General features: G+C 38.4%; 2 protein-coding genes across 4 annotated transcripts in view; one reads left to right on the forward strand and one right to left on the reverse strand.

The window, feature by feature from the left end:
- Positions 1 to 320: 320 nt before the first annotated feature.
- lrp2bp (LRP2 binding protein) lies at positions 321 to 8,023 on the forward strand. Of its 3 annotated transcripts, XM_026918364.3 has the most exons (9): positions 321 to 470; positions 567 to 697; positions 1,225 to 1,325; positions 1,541 to 1,654; positions 2,429 to 2,562; positions 2,655 to 2,760; positions 3,047 to 3,270; positions 6,262 to 6,427; positions 7,288 to 8,023. In XM_026918364.3, exons 2-9 carry the CDS (start codon positions 571 to 573, stop codon positions 7,351 to 7,353), a joined length of 1,038 nt encoding a protein of 345 aa, XP_026774165.3. In that variant the 5' UTR covers positions 321 to 470; positions 567 to 570; the 3' UTR covers positions 7,354 to 8,023. The 3 variants fall into 3 exon arrangements, with proteins under 3 accessions (XP_026774165.3, XP_026774166.3, XP_026774169.3); XM_026918365.3 differs by having other exon boundaries at positions 321 to 697; positions 1,228 to 1,325; XM_026918368.3 differs by lacking the exon at positions 6,262 to 6,427 and having other exon boundaries at positions 322 to 697.
- Positions 8,024 to 8,644: 621 nt separating this feature from the next.
- The window catches only part of snx25 (sorting nexin 25), a 47,651-nt gene continuing 36,219 nt past the window's right edge, over positions 8,645 to 20,076 (reverse strand). Inside the window, exons 11-19 of the mRNA XM_026918043.3 lie at positions 19,608 to 19,739; positions 15,724 to 15,864; positions 15,363 to 15,476; positions 14,111 to 14,272; positions 13,133 to 13,250; positions 12,864 to 12,930; positions 11,273 to 11,454; positions 10,078 to 10,178; positions 8,645 to 9,260 (exon numbers count right to left, since the gene is read on the reverse strand). Of these exons, the coding sequence (XP_026773844.2) occupies positions 9,195 to 9,260; positions 10,078 to 10,178; positions 11,273 to 11,454; positions 12,864 to 12,930; positions 13,133 to 13,250; positions 14,111 to 14,272; positions 15,363 to 15,476; positions 15,724 to 15,864; positions 19,608 to 19,739 (1,083 nt within the window). The 3' untranslated portion in view covers positions 8,645 to 9,194. The remainder of the gene's footprint in view (positions 9,261 to 10,077; positions 10,179 to 11,272; positions 11,455 to 12,863; positions 12,931 to 13,132; positions 13,251 to 14,110; positions 14,273 to 15,362; positions 15,477 to 15,723; positions 15,865 to 19,607; positions 19,740 to 20,076) is intronic.

Consider the following 20,076-nt stretch of genomic DNA (forward strand, 5'->3'; position numbering starts at 1 on the left):
CACAAGTTAGTGTTATCAGCAAATAGTAATTTATTTGAGACTGTGTTTTCTTGGCAAGATGTTTCCCTACTCTTCGACATTCCTCTAACTCCAGCTATATAATCAATAATAATAATAATAATAATAATAATAATAATAATGATGACGATGATGATGATGATGATGATGAATTGTACTTAGAGGTGGAGCGCAGATTCGCAAATTACGTTGGGGAAAAAAATAGGAGTCTTTACTCAGTTCCCCTTGCCTGAGTTTAAGGAGTTTAAGGACTGAAAAAAAAAAAGTTTAACGAGTGGAAAAAAAACAGGTTGTGCGACCTAAAAATCTAAAATCTCCCAATGTCGTTTAATGTCAGTAATTGTCTCTTAAACGGCCATTGAACGCTGCATACAAATCAGTGCCAGAGCGTCACCACGCAACCGGTTGTCATGGAGACGGGTGTACTCAGCGGTCAGCTACTAAAATCAGGGGTAAGCGCAGCTAATCATCAAGTTTATCCACTTTCGTCTACGTATTAATGTCTCTAAGCCTTGTTACTGTGTTAAAATGTCGTGAGTCCTTTAAAGAGTGATGGACTCCTCCGACCAGATGGCTCACAGGATCGAAAACCTGCAGAAAATCAGAACAGCCAAAGTGCTCAAAGCTGTTCTCAGTGTTTATGAGAACCATGAGGCGTTCAAGTGCGACGGGAATTCAGGTAGCTTTGAGAACATCATTAGCTACTTGACTGCTACTTGCATTTACATAGATTAATTTGGTTTATTATTACCAGCTGAAAGAGCTGGCATGTTAATCATTCCGTGTAAAGCAGGTACATTTATTCTTCTGTAATACAATTACAGTTCTTCATTAATACTATTAAAGTCACTGAAGAAATGAAAAATTTAAACATGATCATCCATCAACATGAGTGCTTGTCACTCATACAGAAAAGACACTACAGACACTACAGAAAAGAGGGCTAATGACATCTTAGTGATCTCCACATACTCCACATACATACATTCTGTAAAATAAATAAATAAATAAGTAAAATAAAACAGTAAATATAAGTGCTCGTGCATTAGTATTATATGCTTGCCTTACAGTTTAGTAATCAGCATTAGCTTAAGATGTTTAATTCTAATGCAGTCCATCAACAATGCTTGGGAAGACATGTCTTTATTTTAAGATGGTTTCTCTAATCTGTGCTGGAAATGTCTAACATGTGAAAGGATTTAAAAGCAGAATGCCTGGTGGAGAAGGCTGAGAAGCTGCTAAAGAGCAAGGCTGAAGCAGGAGACACACAGGCCAGCTTGCTGCTGGGACATCTCTACTATGAGGAGGTAATAATTCCACTGCTCCATGTTTGTGAGACTCAGTGGTTTTAGACACAGAGACTGCTCGGTGGGAGGGGTGCAGTGGGAGTATGGATTGCATTAATGGATTTTTAGAGCGTTTCCTTTTTCGAAGATAATCACAAGCCACCAAAATCCAATTACCAGCCTGTGCGCAACATTAAGATTTATGTCAAATTGTGATAATTCATCTTGTGCGACAGGGTAACTATACAGAAGCTGAGGCTGTATTTGATGGGATTAAGGATAGAGAACCAGAGGCTCTCTACCAGCTGGCTGTTATGTACTACGATGGACTTACTACCACAGCAGACCCTGTGAGTTTTGTTTGAATGATGGTGTCCCACAGGATTCAGAAGTAGAGGGTTATAGTAAAGGTAGTGGAATCATTCCTAGCTACTACTGCCTTTATAATCTCATCATAACAAGAGATCCCTGAACTCCTGTAACAGAATCATACTCTATTCTGTCTCTATTCGGAGTCTATTTGCTGTTATAGGAAAATAATCAATTATAAAGCCAAAGCTGATTATTTTCCTATAACAGCATGCCCCAAGGGGTTTTATTCCTCTAATACCACAGCAATTTCCCAATGACTGTTACATTTATTTATTGATTAAAGAACCACGTTATCATTTTTTAGTTTTTATTGACGTGTAATTTTGGGGAACATCATGTTAGACAAGTTAGTTCCTGTTATCACTTATGATACAACAGCTATAAACTGTCACCAGCCTCTTTTTTCCACTCTCTTGAAGTTAATAAGACAAACAAACGCAGCTTTTCATAATACTAAGAAACTGGAAAACACAAAGTCTTCCTGCTGGAGAACTTAATGACTCTTATAAACACCAGAGACTCCTTCCATAAATGTTAGACAAACATCTAGTACTACACCATATTAATGATTACACATTACAATACAACACATTACGTTACAACACAGTTGTAAATCTGTATATTATCAGGTTTAGAATATGTGGAGTCCCTGTGAATTAGCTGTTACTATAGAAATGATAATATGTACACTATTCCTGCCAGTAAATCTGTTATGTATTCATTTTCTTCCTGCCATAACGTGTCCCAAACAGAGCAAAGCAGTGGACTATATGAGAAGAGTAGCTGAACGTGACACAGGCAGTGTCAGATACGCAGCTTTGTACAACCTGGGCAGAGCCTACCTACACGGTTTTGGAGTGCAGGCCTCCAGAGAAGAGGCAGAGAAGTGAGTGCAGTCAGAGCAGCTTCTGATGAACAATGAACAACAAATCAATGAAGAAATCTCTAGTTCTGAGCAGCGTCTCTTCATGCTTGCAGGTACTGGCTCATTGCAGCAGATGATGGAAACCCCAACGCCAGCGTGGAAGCTCAGTCCTCTCTCGGCTTGTTCTATTCCAGTCCAGAAATACGGGATCTCAAAAGGGTAGTGAAGCATTGACTAACAATCGCACTGTTTAAAAAAAAAAAAAAAGTGAGCGTTTGGTTAAACATGTTGTGGTGTACAAGTAAGAACAGATATGATATCACAAATCCAGTTACCTTGACCTGAAATCATTTACACTTTGTACTCTACTCTCTCCAGCAGACACTGGCTAAATTGGGATTCTGAAAATGGTTTCAACAAAGCAAGATAAAATCACAAGTGTGATAGAAACAGTTCTCTTTTGGTAAAATATGTATAATAGTCTGATATTGTGCGTCTATCCTAGGCGTTCTATTGGCACTCTGAGGCCTGTGGTAATGGCAGCCTGGAGTCCCAGGGGGCGCTGGGGATCATGTACCTATATGGATACGGTGTGTCTAAGGACCTTAAGGCTGCTCGTTACTGCCTCACGGAGGCTGCTGCGAGGGGGAGCGTTTATGCCCAGGGTCACCTTGCAGCTTACTACTACCAGCGCAAACTCTACACCAGAGCAGCACTTTTGGCTAAGAGGTACGGCAAGTAAATAACTAAAGGACAAGTCATAAAGAAAGCATAGAAACATATTCAATTATACTTGCAGAACTTCGTTAGTGATGGATACCGGACAAATTCAGCTACCGAGAGTAAATTGTTGGCATGCAAATAAGATTGGTCATGAAATGTCTCTACAGAACACCTGATTCTTCACTTGGATAAATTCAGAAGATAATTTTGACTCTGGTTATAGCAGAGTTCCACAATTAATTATATTTGAATTAATCATCATCATTTTTGGTTTCCCCATGTAAGGAATAAAACACGATGGGGCATGCTGTAATAGGAAAACAATCAACCTCTTGGTGGTTTGATGGTGTAAGGGCCATTAACCCCCTAAATTGTTTTACTCCTCTTACAGCACAGGCAATTTGCCAATGCTAACAGTTTCTTATTTGTGACACAGAGAATGACACATCAGTACCTTTTATCTAGTTATTGTTATGTTTAGTGTTGTTCGCTCCTGCTGACACATTCCCTCACCAGTCTTCTCTTCTCTTGTCTTTGTTGAAGTTAACAAGACATAAAAGTGCAGCTTCCCCTGATGGAAAACATAACGTTATAGCTTTACCCCTGAAAGTTACAAGGCGCTGAAAATGGAGACCAGAAATCTTTCCAAAAATCTCCTCAAAGAAAAATTCACCATATCAACAAAAACACACTTTTTAAATCAGTTTATGTGAACGAGACCCTGTGCTGTTGTTACATATTAGAATGAGCACATTAATAGAAACCTGTGATTTGCCTGTCGGCGCTGCTGTACAGAAAATTAATCAAGTCCATACTGGTGAACTTGGCTAAAGTTATGGCTAATACCAGCTGGCTAAAGCGAATTGGTTAGACTTTTATTGACGTTGGAGCGTTGAATCACAAATCTCGTCCTTCATATGTTTCTGAGTAGCTGTAGTTGTTAGCTATCTAGTTAGTCTCAGCAGCAAAGATTGTAAACGTTTATGAACATGAATTTAAAAAAATCCTCTCAGAAATTCTGGCTGGTTGGTTCATGTTAGTATAATATAAATAAACAAATACTATACTGTATTTGTTTGTTTACTTATTTATGTATTTTGAGTTCTTTTTTTAATGGTTAGTCTTTAACACTGAATATGCACAAATTTGATTAATTAGATATAAGCATGACAAAGGAGTGGTTTTATTTTAAAATTGGATTTAATGTACAGTATCAAAGGAAAACTTTGGTTTAAAATGATAAAAATTATAAAACTATACTGCTAAGTAGGCTGATCATCCTGATAAACAAGTGTGATTTTAATATTAAGCAAAAATAATCATATCATTGTACCCTTTACTGTGCATCCATACTAGTGATATTCTTGCTCTACATTATAGTTGCCACATATGCATTAAATGAGAAAAAAACTTAGTGAGAGCACTTTATTAGGAACACCTGTACATCTCATTCATGCAATTATCTAATCATCCAATCATGTGGCAGCCGTGCAATGCATAAAATCATTCAGATACGGGCCAGCAGCTATGGGTAATGCTCACATCAACCATCAGAATGGGGGGATGATGTGATCTCAGTGATTTTGACTGTGGCATGATTGGTGGTGCCAGATGGGCTGGGTTGATTATTTCTATAACTGCTGATCTCCTGGGATTTTCACACAAAACAGTCTCTAGAGTTTATTCACAATGGGGCAATAAATAAAAAACATCCAGTCAGTGGCAATTCTGCAGATGGAAACACCTTGTTGATGAGTAAGTGGAAAACAGCCAGACTGGTTCAGTGTGATAGAAAGACTACAGTAACTCAGATAATCACTCTATACAATTGTGGTGAGCAGAAAAGCATCTCAGAATGCACAACACGTCAAACCTTGAGGTGGATGGGCTACAACAGCAGAAGACCACATCAGGTTCCACTTCTGCCAAGAACAGAAAGCTGAGGCTGCAGTGGGCACAGGCTCACCAAAACTAGACAGCTGAAGACTGGTCTGATGAATCTCGATTTTTGCTGAGGCACACAGATGGTAGGGTCAGAACTTGGCACCAACAGAATAAATCAATGGACACAACCTGCCTTGTGCCAACAGTTCAGGCTGGTGGTGGTGGTGTAATGATGTGGGGAACGTTTTCTTGGCACACTTTGGGCCCTTTAATACCCATCAATCATCGCTTGAATGCCACAGCCTATTTGAGTATTGTTTCTGAGCATATGCATCCCTTCATGGCCACAACTTACCCATCTTCTAATGGCTACTTCCAGCATGATAATGCACCATGTCACAAAGCAAAAGTCACCTCAAACTGGTTTAATGAACATGAGTTCAGTGTTCTTCAGTGGTCTTCCCAGTCACTGGATCTGAAGCCAGTAGACCACCTTTGGGATGTGGTGGAACAGGAGAAATCTGAAAAATCTGCAGGAATTGTGTGATGCATTCATGTCAACATGGACCAGAATCTAAAAGGAATGTTTCAAACATCTTGTGGAACCCATGCCATGAAGAATTGAGGCTGTTTTGAGAGCAAAGGGAGGCCCTACCCCGTATTAGTATAGTGTTCCTGATAAAGTGCTTGATGATTGTATATGTATGTATATTTCATGGATGCCTCATATGGAGAAGCAGTTACAGGTACCTAACTATGAAAGAGCTTGATCAGATGATAACAGATTGTTAATCATGTTATTGTTATTGTTTGTGTATACAGTAGTTGTAAATAGAGATTCAGAACAAAGAAGGATTTACAACAGGGAATTTACTGATTCTCTGTCTTATGTACCTGTCATACGTGTATACAATACATACAGTATATTCCCAGATGATGTATATCTTAAAGTTATGATAATTTAACTCCTCATACTTACTATACATGCTTATTATACAGTTATTTACCTTAAGGCACGGTATATAGTGAGAGTGAGGAATATAAGTCAGGACATGCCGACAGGTAACGGGAATTAAAGTGGTTAAAGGAACAATGAATGCTCTTGCATTGCAGGGTGTGCAAGTATGAAGATGTTAGTGCTATAGCAACTTTCACAGGCTGTGACCCTGAGTACATTTGTAAAGGCATAGCTATAGGCCTGTTCTACTACGCCCGCTGCCTCCAGTTAGGCCGGGGAGTCGCACAGAACACAGAGAAAGCACAGCACTATTACACCAAGGTAAGGCCCTGAACATACACTTACCGGCTACTTTATTAGGAACACCTGTACACCTGCTCATTCATGCATTTATCCAATCATCCAATCATGCGGTGGCAGCACGGTGCATAAAATCATGCAGATACGGGTCAACATCCTTCAGTTAATGTTCACGTCAAACTTCAGAATGGAGAAAAATGTGATCTCTGTGACTTTGACCATGGCATGGTTGTTGGAGCCAGAAGGGCTGGTTTAAGTATTTCTGAAACTGTTGCTCTCCTGGGATTTTCACACACACAACTGTCTCTAGAGTTTACACAGAATGGTGCAAAAAACATCCAGTGAGCAGCAGTTCTGTAGGCAGAAACGCCTTGTTGAAGAGAACGGCCAGACTGGTACGAGCTAACAAAGTCTACAGTAAATCAAATAACCACTCTTTACAACCATGGTGAGCAGAAAAACATCTCAGAATGCTTAACACATCACACCTTGAGGCAGATGGGATACAACAGCACAAGACCACATCTGGTTCCACTCCTGTCAGCCAAGGACAGAAATTTGAGGCTACAATGGACACAGACTCACCCAAACTGGATGTTTAAAGCGAACATTAACTCTTGACCTGTATATGCATGACTTTATGCATTGTGCTGCTGCCACATGATTCGCTGACTGGATAACTGCATGAATGAGCAGGTAAAAAGGAATTCCTGTTAATTTGGGTTGTGAATGCATCTTCATGTATGTAAACTCTGGACACCTAGATAGTTACATGGTCCCTGTGCTAATGAAGAATTGCACTGATACTGACATATGTTGCTTCCTTTGGTGTGGGTGTAGTTCGTGACAGTGATTTTTTTTCCTCACATCTTTCTTTGCAGGCAGCCCTGATGAATCCTGAAGTGTTCAAGGACCTCCAGATGGACCTCATTTATTGCAGAATGTAATACAGTTGGGGTCATAAGTTTACATACGCCTTGCAGAATCTGCAAAATGTTAATAATTTAAATGAATAAATAAATAAATAAGAGGGATCATAAAAATCGCATTTTGTTTTTTATTAGTTCTGCCCTGAATAAGCTATTTCACATAACAGATGTTCACATATAGTCCACAAGACAAAATAATAACTGAATTTACACAGAAGAACCAGTTCAAAAGTTTACATACGCTTGATTCTTAATACTGTATGTTGTTACCTGGATGATCAACAACTGTTTTTGTGTTTTGTGATAGTTGTTCATGAGACGCTGGTTTGTTCTGAGCAGTTAAACAGCCCCATGTTCTTCAGAACAATCCTCCAGGTTCTGCACATTCATTGTTTTTCCAGCATTTTCTGCATATTTGACCCCTTTACAGCAGTGGCTATATGATGATGAGATCCAACATACTAATAAAAAAAAAAACATGCAATTTTCCTGTTTTTATTTTCTTTAATTATTAACATTTTGCAGATTCTGCAAGGCATGTGTAAACTCATGACCCCAACTGTATATGTGGGCGGTGCTGCCATAGTAAATTCCCCTGGTAAATACACCATGCATGTTCTAAAAGTGAAAAAAGTTTTCCTAGCATTCTGACATGATTCTTCACTTGCTTTATTCAGTACTTTTTTTTATTCTCTCTCTCTGTTTTTTTTTTTTTTTTTTTTTTTTTTTTTTTTTTTTTTGATTTGAGAAATGTTTACAGAAAACCTCTTATCATTATGGTATGGGAAAAAAAAAAAACATTCAAATGGTCATACACCTCTCAGGTTTGGCCCAATTTTCTGACCTCAGTGCTAATTTTTAATGCACTTGGTTTAGTTAAGAGCTTGGAATATAATTTTGAAAACAGTCATATTGCAATGTCAATTTGTCCATCTGCTCTGCTATGATAAAAGCTGAGAATCATAGTTATTAGTAATTCGCTCAACTTTATCCCGCTCAGCTTTATCCTGGTCAGGGTCAAAGTGGATCCGGAGCCTATCCCAGGGACACCATTCCATCACAGGGGGCCATTTACACACTCGTTCACAACTTAAATGCAATTTACCATAGCCGATCGACCTGACATTTTTGGAGGTGGGAGAGAAACAGAGAACCCATGCGGACAAGGGGGACCTTACGAAACTCTACACAAATAGTAACCTGTGATCAGGATCAAACTAGTGACCCTGGAGTGAGGCTCTACCTGCTGCACCACCATGCCACCCAAATTTATTCATCAATAACAATAGTAAAATGAGTGACACAAATATTCTTTTGCGATTTATTGCTTATAAATGCTCTAGTCTATTTTTGATAAAAATAAAATCTATAATAATAATAATAATAATAATAATAATAATAATATCACAAATGGAAACGAGCACAATAACCTTACGTGACACATTGCACAATTAAAAGCTTTCATAATGACCACAACATGTACTGTAATGTAGGTAGAGAGGTTCAAGAGGTCCAGGTTTTCATTTTCTCTTTTTAAGCAAGTACAACACTCATTCCACGACTATTCACATTTTATGATTTTATGGTCTAACAAAATCCCACAGACAATAAAAAAGGAACAGAAACAAACTTGGTTGGTTGGCATTAGATCTGGTGTGTTAGAAACCAACAACAGTAAAGAAAAAAAAAAAGGATGGAGAAAACAGTGATGTCCGTCAAGTCCTGTAGTATGACGCCACCAAGTCAAGCATTTTCTCATAGTGCTTCTTAAATAAAACTTCCTTCCGGCATGTTCAAGTAACAGAAAAATAAGTGAAGTCAAGGTGAATCCTTCTTTTAACAGGGAACTGTGTACAAGATCAGATGTGTTCCATCTCTTCGTTCAGCTCAGGGCAGAGTTCTTTGAGGAGCATCTCTAGGAGGATCTGTGAATGACATGGAGGGGGGGAAAAAAAACCCTTCACTGATATTTATGAAAACTTGTGAACAGCCTTAGTAAGACAATCCCTGCACTGCCACTAGATGGCACCCCTGCATCAAAATAAAAAAATACATAAATAAAAATAAAAATAACCAGGAAAAATATCTAGAACTAAAAATAGAGAACTAAGGATCTTCCTCATTTCTTAATTTGTGCCTCCTCAGTTACATTCCGTGATTCTTAGCTTTCCCCTCTGAGGAAGCGTATTTTATTTGAACCCATTGTTTGTTTCACCCAATACTCTTGTATTTGTGGTTCCTTTTATTGTATTATTTTTATTATTTTTTTTGGAGATATGTTGTTACGTTATGTTTATAACATAAGGCTTACATCACATGCTACAACAACACCACCACAACTTGTGTGTCATTGCTCTAGAAGCCTCTCTCCTTGATTATGCCCACTGCATTTTAAGAACTGGTACATCCTTAATGTTGGCATACTTTGATCAATGAGTCACAGGCTGTAGGATTGAGGAAGTACCTTAACAATATGTTCAAAAACAAATTCAGATCGTCCTCTTATGAGATGAGGAAAATGTGCTTACAGCTGACTTCTTAAACCTACAGAGTACTGGAAAATACCAGACCACAGTTTCTAAAGTACACTAAGATCTTAAGATATTTTCATAATGGCCCCATCTACAGTGAAGTGAAAGCACTTTAAACAAGAGGAGAAATGATAGTGGCAGGTGCAGATGAGATAAAACAGTGCAGTACAGGTTAGGCTGGAGTGACTGCATACAGATGATGTAGACTTACATAAAGAAGATGCTTGTTGGCACTGGATTCCTGAAGGGCATTGAAGATCTTAATGATCCCGTAACGAGCGTTCTGCTGCCCCACTAGATTCTGTAGTGCATCTAATGGACACAAATAAAAAGTTCTTCTATTACAAAAGCATCTCTCTTTCACTCGTGCTTTGCTTAGCTAAGATAATGATCATACCAAAGTGTGAATGTGGGATTCACATTTCCCAATCCAGTGTTATAATGATACTAATTCAATACATTTACATTTCAAGTGAATAATCTGTACAGAATGGAATTTTGTCTGAGTTGCAAAGTGCTTCCTATTGCCTGGACTCATCCGGTTCCACTGAAAATAAGGCACAGTGTGCCAAGAGCTCTAAAGCTGAGCATTATTAAGCTCTGTACTAAGAGGTTCAGATTATATATGTGTAAGGATGAGTGTGTGTGTGTGTGTGTGTGTGTGTGTGTGTGTGTGTGTGTGTGTGTGTGTGTGTGTGTGCGCACCGAATGGACAAAACTATAAAGATTAGGATTTACATCAAATACTACCATATCAGCTTTAATAAAGTATTTGCTGCCTCCCCAAAACAACATCTAATTTTACTACTGTTGCAATCACCATCACCATCATGACCCCTTTCCAATTCCTTTTCGGTTCAACATTCATTCACGATCTCCATTTATTACGTGACAAATATTCAAATACACTGATCTTAGCTTAGGAACCGGAGTGAATCAAAACCTTAAGGCTGGCTAAGGACTTTACATAAATCAAATGGTAAATTAGTATATCACAACCATCATCAATTCACTTGGGCATTACATAACATTATGCTATAACAGCCAATTAAGTGGACTATTTTGTATATTCTTCTCATCTGTGTGATTCCACCTTTCTCTGTTCATGCTCTGTTAGGTGTCAAGCAGAAAAGTGCTATAATGTGTGTCTGGTACAGTGTAATGGACTTCTGTGGGTAATTACAGCACGCCTCTGCTCAGTGGAGAGCCTCCAAGTGGAACTGTGTTTATACTGGACCCCAGATTGCATATCATTAAAGCCGCTGCCTCTCCACACAGGTAACGGCTCATCAAAACCTGACAATTCAGTGTCTTCACTTAAAACACAATGATGGTTATTTCTTTTCAGGACTGCAAAGCAAAAAATGTTGAGAGCCTGCAGGTATGAAGAGAAAAGGTGCTCTTACCAGGGATGTTGTCCAGCAGTTTCTGCTGTGCTCTCTCCTTGGTCTCGCGGCGCTCTGCATCTGAGCGAGCTTTGTTATGTGGTGCCAGTTTCCCGTTGGGCCAGAATGTGTCTCGAAAAATATTAATGTAGTAAACCATCATCTGCTCGCTGAAGATCCAGTTTACTGTGTCTCTGATCTGCCTGTGGAAGATTTACAAGGAAACAAGACAGTGAGTCAGACTGAGGGAATCTTTCGAGACTTAATTTGAAAACAGCCCACAAATTATTTTCTGTAATTTTTATTTGATTTCTACCACCAACCTAATGTAATTATTATAAAAGAAATTTAAAGTGTGACAAATTTGAGTTGACATAATTCAGCAGTCAAGCTTATCCAGAAGTGCTTTGTAGTCTTGTCACTGGCCACCCACTTTAATAGCCTTTGTAGTCAAAAACATATCCTCATGCTAGTACAAACAGGCTCGGGTCTAAGAATACCATTAAAATGGAAAACCACATTGGGTTCCACTCCTGTCAGCGAAGAACAAGAATCTGACGCTACAGTGAGCACAGATTCAGTGAAACTGGAAGATTGGAAAAATCGAAAATTGGAAACCAGGTTTTGTTCCAATCTTTAACCTCTGCCTTAAACCTCAGCTCAAACTGGTCTGGCCATTCTCCCCTCTGACCTCTCTCATCAACAAGGCATTCTGTCTGCAGAGCTACTGTTCACTGTTTTTTGTTTTTTTGAACCATTCTAAAGAAAACTCTAGGGACTGTTAAGTATGAAGTATGTTGGATATGAACATAAACTGGAGGTCTGCAACTGTAGTTGCATGATTTTATGCACTGCACTGCTGCCACATGACTGGCTGATTGGACAATGGCATTAAGGAGCAAGTGTACAGGTGTTCTTATTAAACTGACCAGTGAGTTCATTTTGTCAGGTTTTGCTACTGTTTAATAGATTGCTAGAATCTAACATTGCAAAATGAGATTGCAATACTGAGGATCAAGTCTACTTGTGATAAATACAAGCCAGTTTTCTAGCTGTTAACAAGCCAGCTGGCATTTGGCATCGTTCATATTATTTATCGTTTTCTTCATATAGATCCTGGCAGAGTAAAGTTATGTAGAGTCTAGTTGTATTTCCATGCTGTTTAGTAGTAGCTTCTTAGGCATTAGGCATATTAAAACAATTTTAACTGGTTTAAAATGACATGTTGGGGGCGTAGCTAAGCAGTTTGGTGTGCAATAGTGTATAGGGAAGCTTGACATGAAGAGATAATGGCTCTCTTTCAGAAGACTGAAAACACTGCACTGAGAGTGTGAGGTCACAACCGTCCACTCAGCCTGCAGATTCTCTGTACACACAGACACAGACACACACACACACACACACAGCCTAGAGTTTCAGCTTCATCAGTGTGCGTTTGTCTTATTAGGCATGACCACACCATGCATGATGTCAGTGCAAGGAACCTTTCATTCATGGTTCTCTTTGGCAGTGTCAGAGCAGCACGCAGCAGGCGAGCACTTTACTTCAGTCTCTTTCCTGGAGATTTGATTAGCTGTCAAATACCAGACAGACAATGCGCAGCCTTGCTTACTTGTTTATCGTCCTTCCAAAAGTGACTTGAACTAGTGCAATTAGTGTCTTCCGTACCCACTTGAACACTGCAGAGAAAATGAAAACATTTTTTTTTTTTATTAAACTGCACTTCAGTTGGAAATGCACTTCCAATAAAACTACATTTTACACCAAAAAACACACAGACACACACAGACATACAGCTTAAGACACACACACACCTTAAACATATCCAGTCAAATACATTACATTAAGGTGGATTAGAGAGGTTCGTGAGACTTCACTTACTGCCCCTGAGTTCAAACACCTCTCCAATGAGCATGAAGAAGGGCTCGGCAAGGACATCTTTCTTCCCGTCCGCCTCATCGCCGTAGTCGGAGAGATCGCTGTCATCCTCAGCCTCATCCTGAGAGAGAGAGAGGACAGACAGACAGACAGATAAATGTGTACCTTCTCTTTCACCATAAAAAAACTAAAAAATACCAAAGTAATTGAATGAAGAAACTGGAGATTTTCTTCAGAGAATGAATTTTATTTAGAGAGTTCTATATTATATAAGAGTTCTATATTATATTTTCCTGGGAAGGAAAGGGCCGATACATAGAAACCATGTTTACGTATTTTAATTAGTTGTTTTAGAGTGCCTTCCTGCGTGTCTCCAACTCAGTTTTTACTAAGACCGCCCACTAGTCATGAATATTCATAATCAAGAAAAAGAACAGGAAGAGGGGTACAATATTTAACTGTGAGAATGGCAATGTTTCAGAGCATTGAGATTCTACTACAGTTTATCAGTTAAAGCCTATTTAACTGTAAAAGTAGTGGGGAGTCAGCAAAGTAACCTAAGTTTTCTGTGGTAAATTAGCTAATTAGATGAATCCGAGAACTGATTCTGTCAATACAAGCAGATAGCTGTTTTTAAATCAGTGTTTTATTATTATATAATGTAATAAGAAAATCAGTTGCTTCCAATCATACTGGCTTTAGTTCTCAATGGTGTGATGAGAGAAACTCAATGCAGTGCTAAAAACACCAATTATTTTTTCCACAAAAACCCTTTTAAGAGTGCTGTTGCATGTACCATCACGTCTCTGGTCTAAGACTTTCTCTACACTGTCTCTGGAGTTTTACTTAGCTTGAAATGTGGGCATGGAGCTATTTCGATTGTAACTGCTTTCTACCACTCCTGTCACTTCATGTACTCTTCAGAAATTGTTGGGTGTGTGTGTGTGTGTGCGTGTGTGTGTGCGTGTGTGTGTCTGTCACCTCTTGATGGGAGAAAAGGTCTCCTGGCAGTCTCTCCAGAAATGAGGCAAGGGAGAAGGTGGATTTTTTCTGGATGTCGATGACCTTAAGGTGCTCTGGTGATGGGCTGAGGAATGCATACAGAGCTTCACTCTGGCACATACGCTCATCTGTCAGCATTTTCTACACAAGAGAGACAATCAGTCGATCAATATATCTATTTATCCATGTATCCATCTCTCTCTCTTATGTATTATTTATATATATATATAAATATGGGGACATTGCCTCAGTTGTGCCACTGTGTGTGTGTGTATACATTATATATATATATATATATATATATATATATATATATATATATGTATACACACACACACACACACACACACACACACACACACACACACACACACACACACACAGTGGCACAACTGAGGCAATGTCCCCATATTGATTTCTTAGTGGAACAAGTGCTCTGCATCATCTTTAGAGGTGGATTTTGATGCAGTTGGTTCAATTTAGGGTCATATCACTTTCTGACTGCAAACAAACCACACTAGATTAGGCTTAGAACCAGACTGAGACTAGCTCACTCAGATGCTCTTGTACCAGGTGGTTTGGTTTGGTGGTTTGGTATGATTGCTGTGTTCTCACCTGCCTAAACAAACCACTCTGAGAGAAAAAGTTTGCTTCAAGCAGACTAGACGCTGCATATGTTAAAGCAAGAGCAACCTCCCAAGAGGTTTTTGGATTTTAGCAGTACAGCAAATAATAGGCTGGTGACTGACTACGCATCCAACTGGCAGGCTAATTAATCACAACACTGAGAACATCTGGCTAAAGCTGTGACTCACGCTTAATTTGACATTGAAAACATTAAATTGAATCAATAATAATTTGTCTAAGATTAATAGACAATAGACATCAATAGACAGGGAGAAGACACGTTTTTGCTTATAACTAATATAACTTATATATCAGATAAACTACATCCAAATAGAAATAGAAGACAGTGATGTGAAAGTTTTGATTCCTGCACTACTCCTTCCGTAGCTATGTGCCTCCACTCTGTGTTGTTGGGTCACGAGAACACATCCAATCAGACTACACAAGTCTCAACACCCCTTCAGCTCACAGGCATAAACAAGCTACCTAGGGAGCTGAAATTGCTTTGGTTCTGCTTCTGCTCTGAAAAGAGTCAGATGTGCATTTGTAGGATGAATAACTGTGGCAAATGCAGTCTGTGTTATATGGCAATATTAAAGCTCACCTGCAAAAATGTGTTCAGTTGGTTTTTGGATTTCTCAAGAAATTTTTGGTCAATGGACTTGAACGGCAGTTTACTGAGCGAGGGCAGCTGGACCTTCTTCAAAGAGGGAAAACACTGGCGAGAGGGACAGAAAGAGAGGCAGGTGGCCTGTGGTGTTAAGGTTTTGTCATGCGTAATTTGTATCACATCTCAAAACATGCAACAGCTCGATGACTCATCTCGTTGCCATAGCAACTCAGTCAGGGACATGGCAGAGAGTCACTGTCGACTCAGATGTCGGCACTGAAGTGAGGATTAAATGCTTTCCGAAAGAAATGAGCGTATGTCAAGCAATCAAATGTCCCCAGGTGAAGACAGGTACCTCAGTCAGCTTCCTGTGCAGGGCCTGAAACTCGCTCAGCTTCCTTGTGACGCACCAGTTGCTGTTCTCCGAGTCCTCTCCTTCCAACAGACTCACTGCTACTGAATAACACGCCATTTGCTCACCGTTCTCCTCACAAGCCTGGCAGTGTACACAGACACATTATATACAGTTTAACTGTCCAGGTCCTTATCATATGTTTAAATGAATAACAAATGACAGCGGTAGTTAATTCTGAAAGGCCACACAAGATGTGATAAGGTAAGTGTGAACCAGGTTGCATTGGGTACAATCAGACACACAACTGGGTTCTATTTTTAAACGTTTCACAATAGACAAATGATTACTGAATGCCTGACATCAAATTAAGCCGGAGAAAACTGGTAATAGGCAAAGACTGTTAATCAGATCTGTAGACAAAAAGAACAACAAGCCAAAAATAATTAACTTCCAAAAGGCACGTTCATAATACACATATCAAGCATGATGTGCTATATTAAAGTGCCTATGAAATGGCTTAAGGATGCTGATTTTATTCCCTATGCTGGCACATTTCCTCTTGAAATAGGAAGTTAATATGGGATGTGTTGAGGAGCTTAACTTAATTACCACAATAGCCAATAGCATTAAAGGTATGCCACACCTCATCACCCAAGTCAATCTGTAATTACATATCATATATATATATATATATATATATATATATATATATATATATATATATATATATATATTATATATATACATATATACATATATATATATATATATATATACACACACACACACACGCACATATATGATGCCAGTAGTGCTGGATTGTGTAGTATCATAGTCTATCAACAGCATTATGCAAGTTATTAACAACAAGTTATTCAATAAAATAAGAAGGATAAAATAATAAAATGAACTGTACTGGAGGGATAAACACCATTCTGCTGAAAGATATTCCCTTAATATAATAATTATATAGAATTTATTCTATAGGGAATTTATTCTTTATTCTGACTGAGCCTGTGTATCTAAAGATAAAACATATTCTGATGTGAGTGGGCTCTTCCAGGATGACAATGCCTCATCTACAGGACATGCAGGTCACTGAATGGTTTCACAGACACCAGATCTCAACCCAATTCAACATCTATGGGAAATTTTGGACTGACGTGTTAGACGGTGGTCCACCACCATAATCAAAACACCAATTAAGGGAATATCTTTTGGCAGAACGATATTTATCCCTCCAGGACAGTTCCTATATTTTTTGAATATGTTGGTTAAATAACTTGCAGAATTCTGTTGATACACTATGATACTATAGCAAAGCAGCACTACTGGCATCATCCACCGGAAAGTAAGTTATTTGTTTCTGTGATGTAAGGTGTTTTAATGCCCAAAGACATGCATGGAAAACTCAAAAAAAAAAAAAAAATTTAAAATTTAACCCATGTTGCTTTAAATAATATTATGTTCATGGACACATGGAAAGCTAGTCCAATTGCATAAAACATTTCAAACAGACATACATGTTGACATGAAATTAATGATTTGGATTTGCCAGGTGCAAGTTAATGTTAAATGAAATGTTAAATGTTAAAAATGAATGTCTAAATGAGCAGGTAAGAGAATTCTGCTTGTTTATAGCATGGGTACGTATGAAAACTCCTCTTCTTTGCTTTCTAAAAAAAGAAACACTTAAGGTCAGGGTTCATTTCTCCTTTTTTTTTTTTTTTTTTTTTTAAACCACTCAGCCACCTGACAGGTGTTCCTCTCACTGCAGCCTAACCACAATTCCTTTTTTCTATATTTAATTTCTGCTGCAGCAAATCAGAGCTAGAAAAAGCAAGCTATAAACAAGGGCACAGTGTCATAGATATGAAGCTCAGCTGTTCTGCAGTGTGTGTCTGGTGTTATGTTTATCTCCAATTAGGTTCAATTCAATTTTTTTTTTTTGAATAGCACATTTCAGAACAGACAAAACAGCTTTTAGGAAATCTGAGTCTAGATCCCTAATTAGAAAGGCAGAGATGAGAGTGGCTAGGAGAACTCCCTGAAATGATATGAGTATAGTCAACACTGTTAAAATCGCAGGTTTTTGTGATGCAAAAACTGAAACCAAGGTAAATCATGTCAGATCTTTTCCACTTTTAATGTGTTATAGCAACCACCAGAAATTCAAGCGAAAAACAAATTGGGGGTGGGGACGACCGTAACTTAACTTTTGCTTGTAATACAGCACTCAGTTTGTTTGGGTAAGGGTCTACCAACTTAGCACATCTTCATTTGGCAATTTTATTCCAGTCTTCCTTGGAAAAATGTTCCAGATCTTTCAAATTGCAAGAGCATGTCCTGTGCACACTTCAAGTCATTCCATAGATTTTCAGTAGGATTTGGATCTGGGCTCTGACTGGGCCATTCCAAAATGTTGATCATCTTCTTCTGAAGTCATTCTTTGTTGACTTGGATTTGTGCTTTGGGTCATTGTCATGTTGGAAGGTGACATTTTTCTTCATGTTCAGCTGTCTAAAAGAGGCCTACAGTTTATGTGCCAAAATAGATTGGCAGTATCTTTGATACCCTCTATCTTGACTAGAGCCCCAGTCCCAGCTGAAGAGAAGCAGCCTCATAGCATGATGGGGTTTATCAGAATCACTTCACTGATGACAGGTGTATGATAATTACTTTTGAACACATTTAAATGAGTGATTGGTTAATTCCAAGCACAGTCACAAGTCACATTATACAATTTTGAATTTTGTCAGTTGGTTTATCACATCTGAGGTGGAAAAAGATCTGGTTTCATATTTTAACATCACAAAAACCTGCAATATTAACTTTCTTACAGATATTAAATCTGTAAGATAAATGGGAAATGTACACTACATGTATCATGATGTTGATTTGCATATTTTTTTAACATTTTATTGGAAAGGAGATACAAAAGACTGAAGATGAAGATGTGAAAAATTGAAATTCAGAAGAACTTGGACTGAAAATCAAAACTGAATACCAATGATGTATTATTATTAGGCTTTTTGTTCTGTTGCAAGAATTGTAATGATTTATTTTCCTTTTCTTGAATTTGAAAATGAATACTTAAGTGAAGTACTAAGAAGTAATGAAAAGTCAGCCATTTCAATATGGTATTACTATACAAAACAAAGCAGACCATAAAACAAATAACACAAATTACAAAATTTTCTATATTACAGTTGGTATCTCCATCTGTACACTAGTGTGGCTTACTATATTTTAACTAGATTCAATTTCATACTATGTAAAAAAAACTGTTGATTACATGTAAAAGTTCTACCTGAGCATGAATAGTAATAGTGACTAAGTACTCTACACTAAGAATAGTGACTCACCATTTCTAGGAACCTTTTTTCCCCTCACAGTATATACCTGCTCCCTAACTCCATCAAAACATTTTCATTAAATCTAACCGAGCCTGGACCAGTCACATGCATTCTGTCTTTTTGCCAAATCATAGTAATAATCTTTAAATCGTGGGTCATGCACAGTCACGATGCAGTACAGGGGATTGGATTCAATCTCATAAAGTGTGTGTTTACAGCCTCCAAGAAGCCGCTTTTAGCCCCTTTCACTTCATGGTTGGCTTAAATCCTCTCAGTAGACACTTCAGTGCTTCTATAGCTATCACAGAAGATTGAAGGAAATTATTTTTGCATATTTATCCTTTTAATAAATATAGATTTATATAGAAATCTATACATTTTGTGCATTTTTACTGTTTTGAATAAAAGTGGTTAGTTTTTTTGGTCATTACTTGTGGCCAAACTTTCTGTGCCTCCCTCGGCAGCAATCTAATTTTGGAAAAACAATCTGTTGTTCCTAAAGCAACATAGGGCACCCAGCAGACTGACCTCAGATGTGTTAATCACAGCTCTCCATGTGCCCAGATTCTCACACCACCAGTCTGTACGCGAGATATGCAGCTGCAGGTCACTGTGTTCCTTCTCCATCACCCCGATCTCCTCTTTCAGGAGAGACACAATCTGCATACACAAACACACATACAAACATAATGATGCTAGCAATCCTATCACAGCATCAGGTGAAGGGTCTCATTTTTTGTTTTATGGCTATAAATAAATGATTCAGGAATAATATTAATACAGAAAAAAAAAAAACAGCAGAGCAAAGCACAGTTGAATTCACAAAGATTCCTGATTGTGTGTGCTCTAGAAATGGACTTGGACAGAAAGCACATGTCTGCCTTTTTCAGGGGTGAATCTACAAGGGCACTTGTCACTTCCTGGCAGCACAGAGAAGAGTATAACAAGAGAGGTTCTGCTGAAGATGAATGCTAATACTGACCCTGGGGTTAACAGG

This window comes from Pangasianodon hypophthalmus, chromosome 7, assembly GCF_027358585.1.
Source record: "Pangasianodon hypophthalmus isolate fPanHyp1 chromosome 7, fPanHyp1.pri, whole genome shotgun sequence".
Classification (NCBI taxonomy): domain Eukaryota; kingdom Metazoa; phylum Chordata; class Actinopteri; order Siluriformes; family Pangasiidae; genus Pangasianodon; species Pangasianodon hypophthalmus.

Coding starts and splice junctions, on each gene's coding strand:
- lrp2bp (XM_026918364.3), top strand. CDS start 571: ATGGACTCCTCCGACCAGATGGCTCACAGGATCGAAAACCTGCAGAAA. Junction 698..1,224: donor CAAGTGCGACGGGAATTCAG/GTAGCTTTGAGA, acceptor AGGATTTAAAAG/CAGAATGCCTGGTGGAGAAG. Junction 2,563..2,654: donor TCCAGAGAAGAGGCAGAGAA/GTGAGTGCAGTC, acceptor TCATGCTTGCAG/GTACTGGCTCATTGCAGCAG.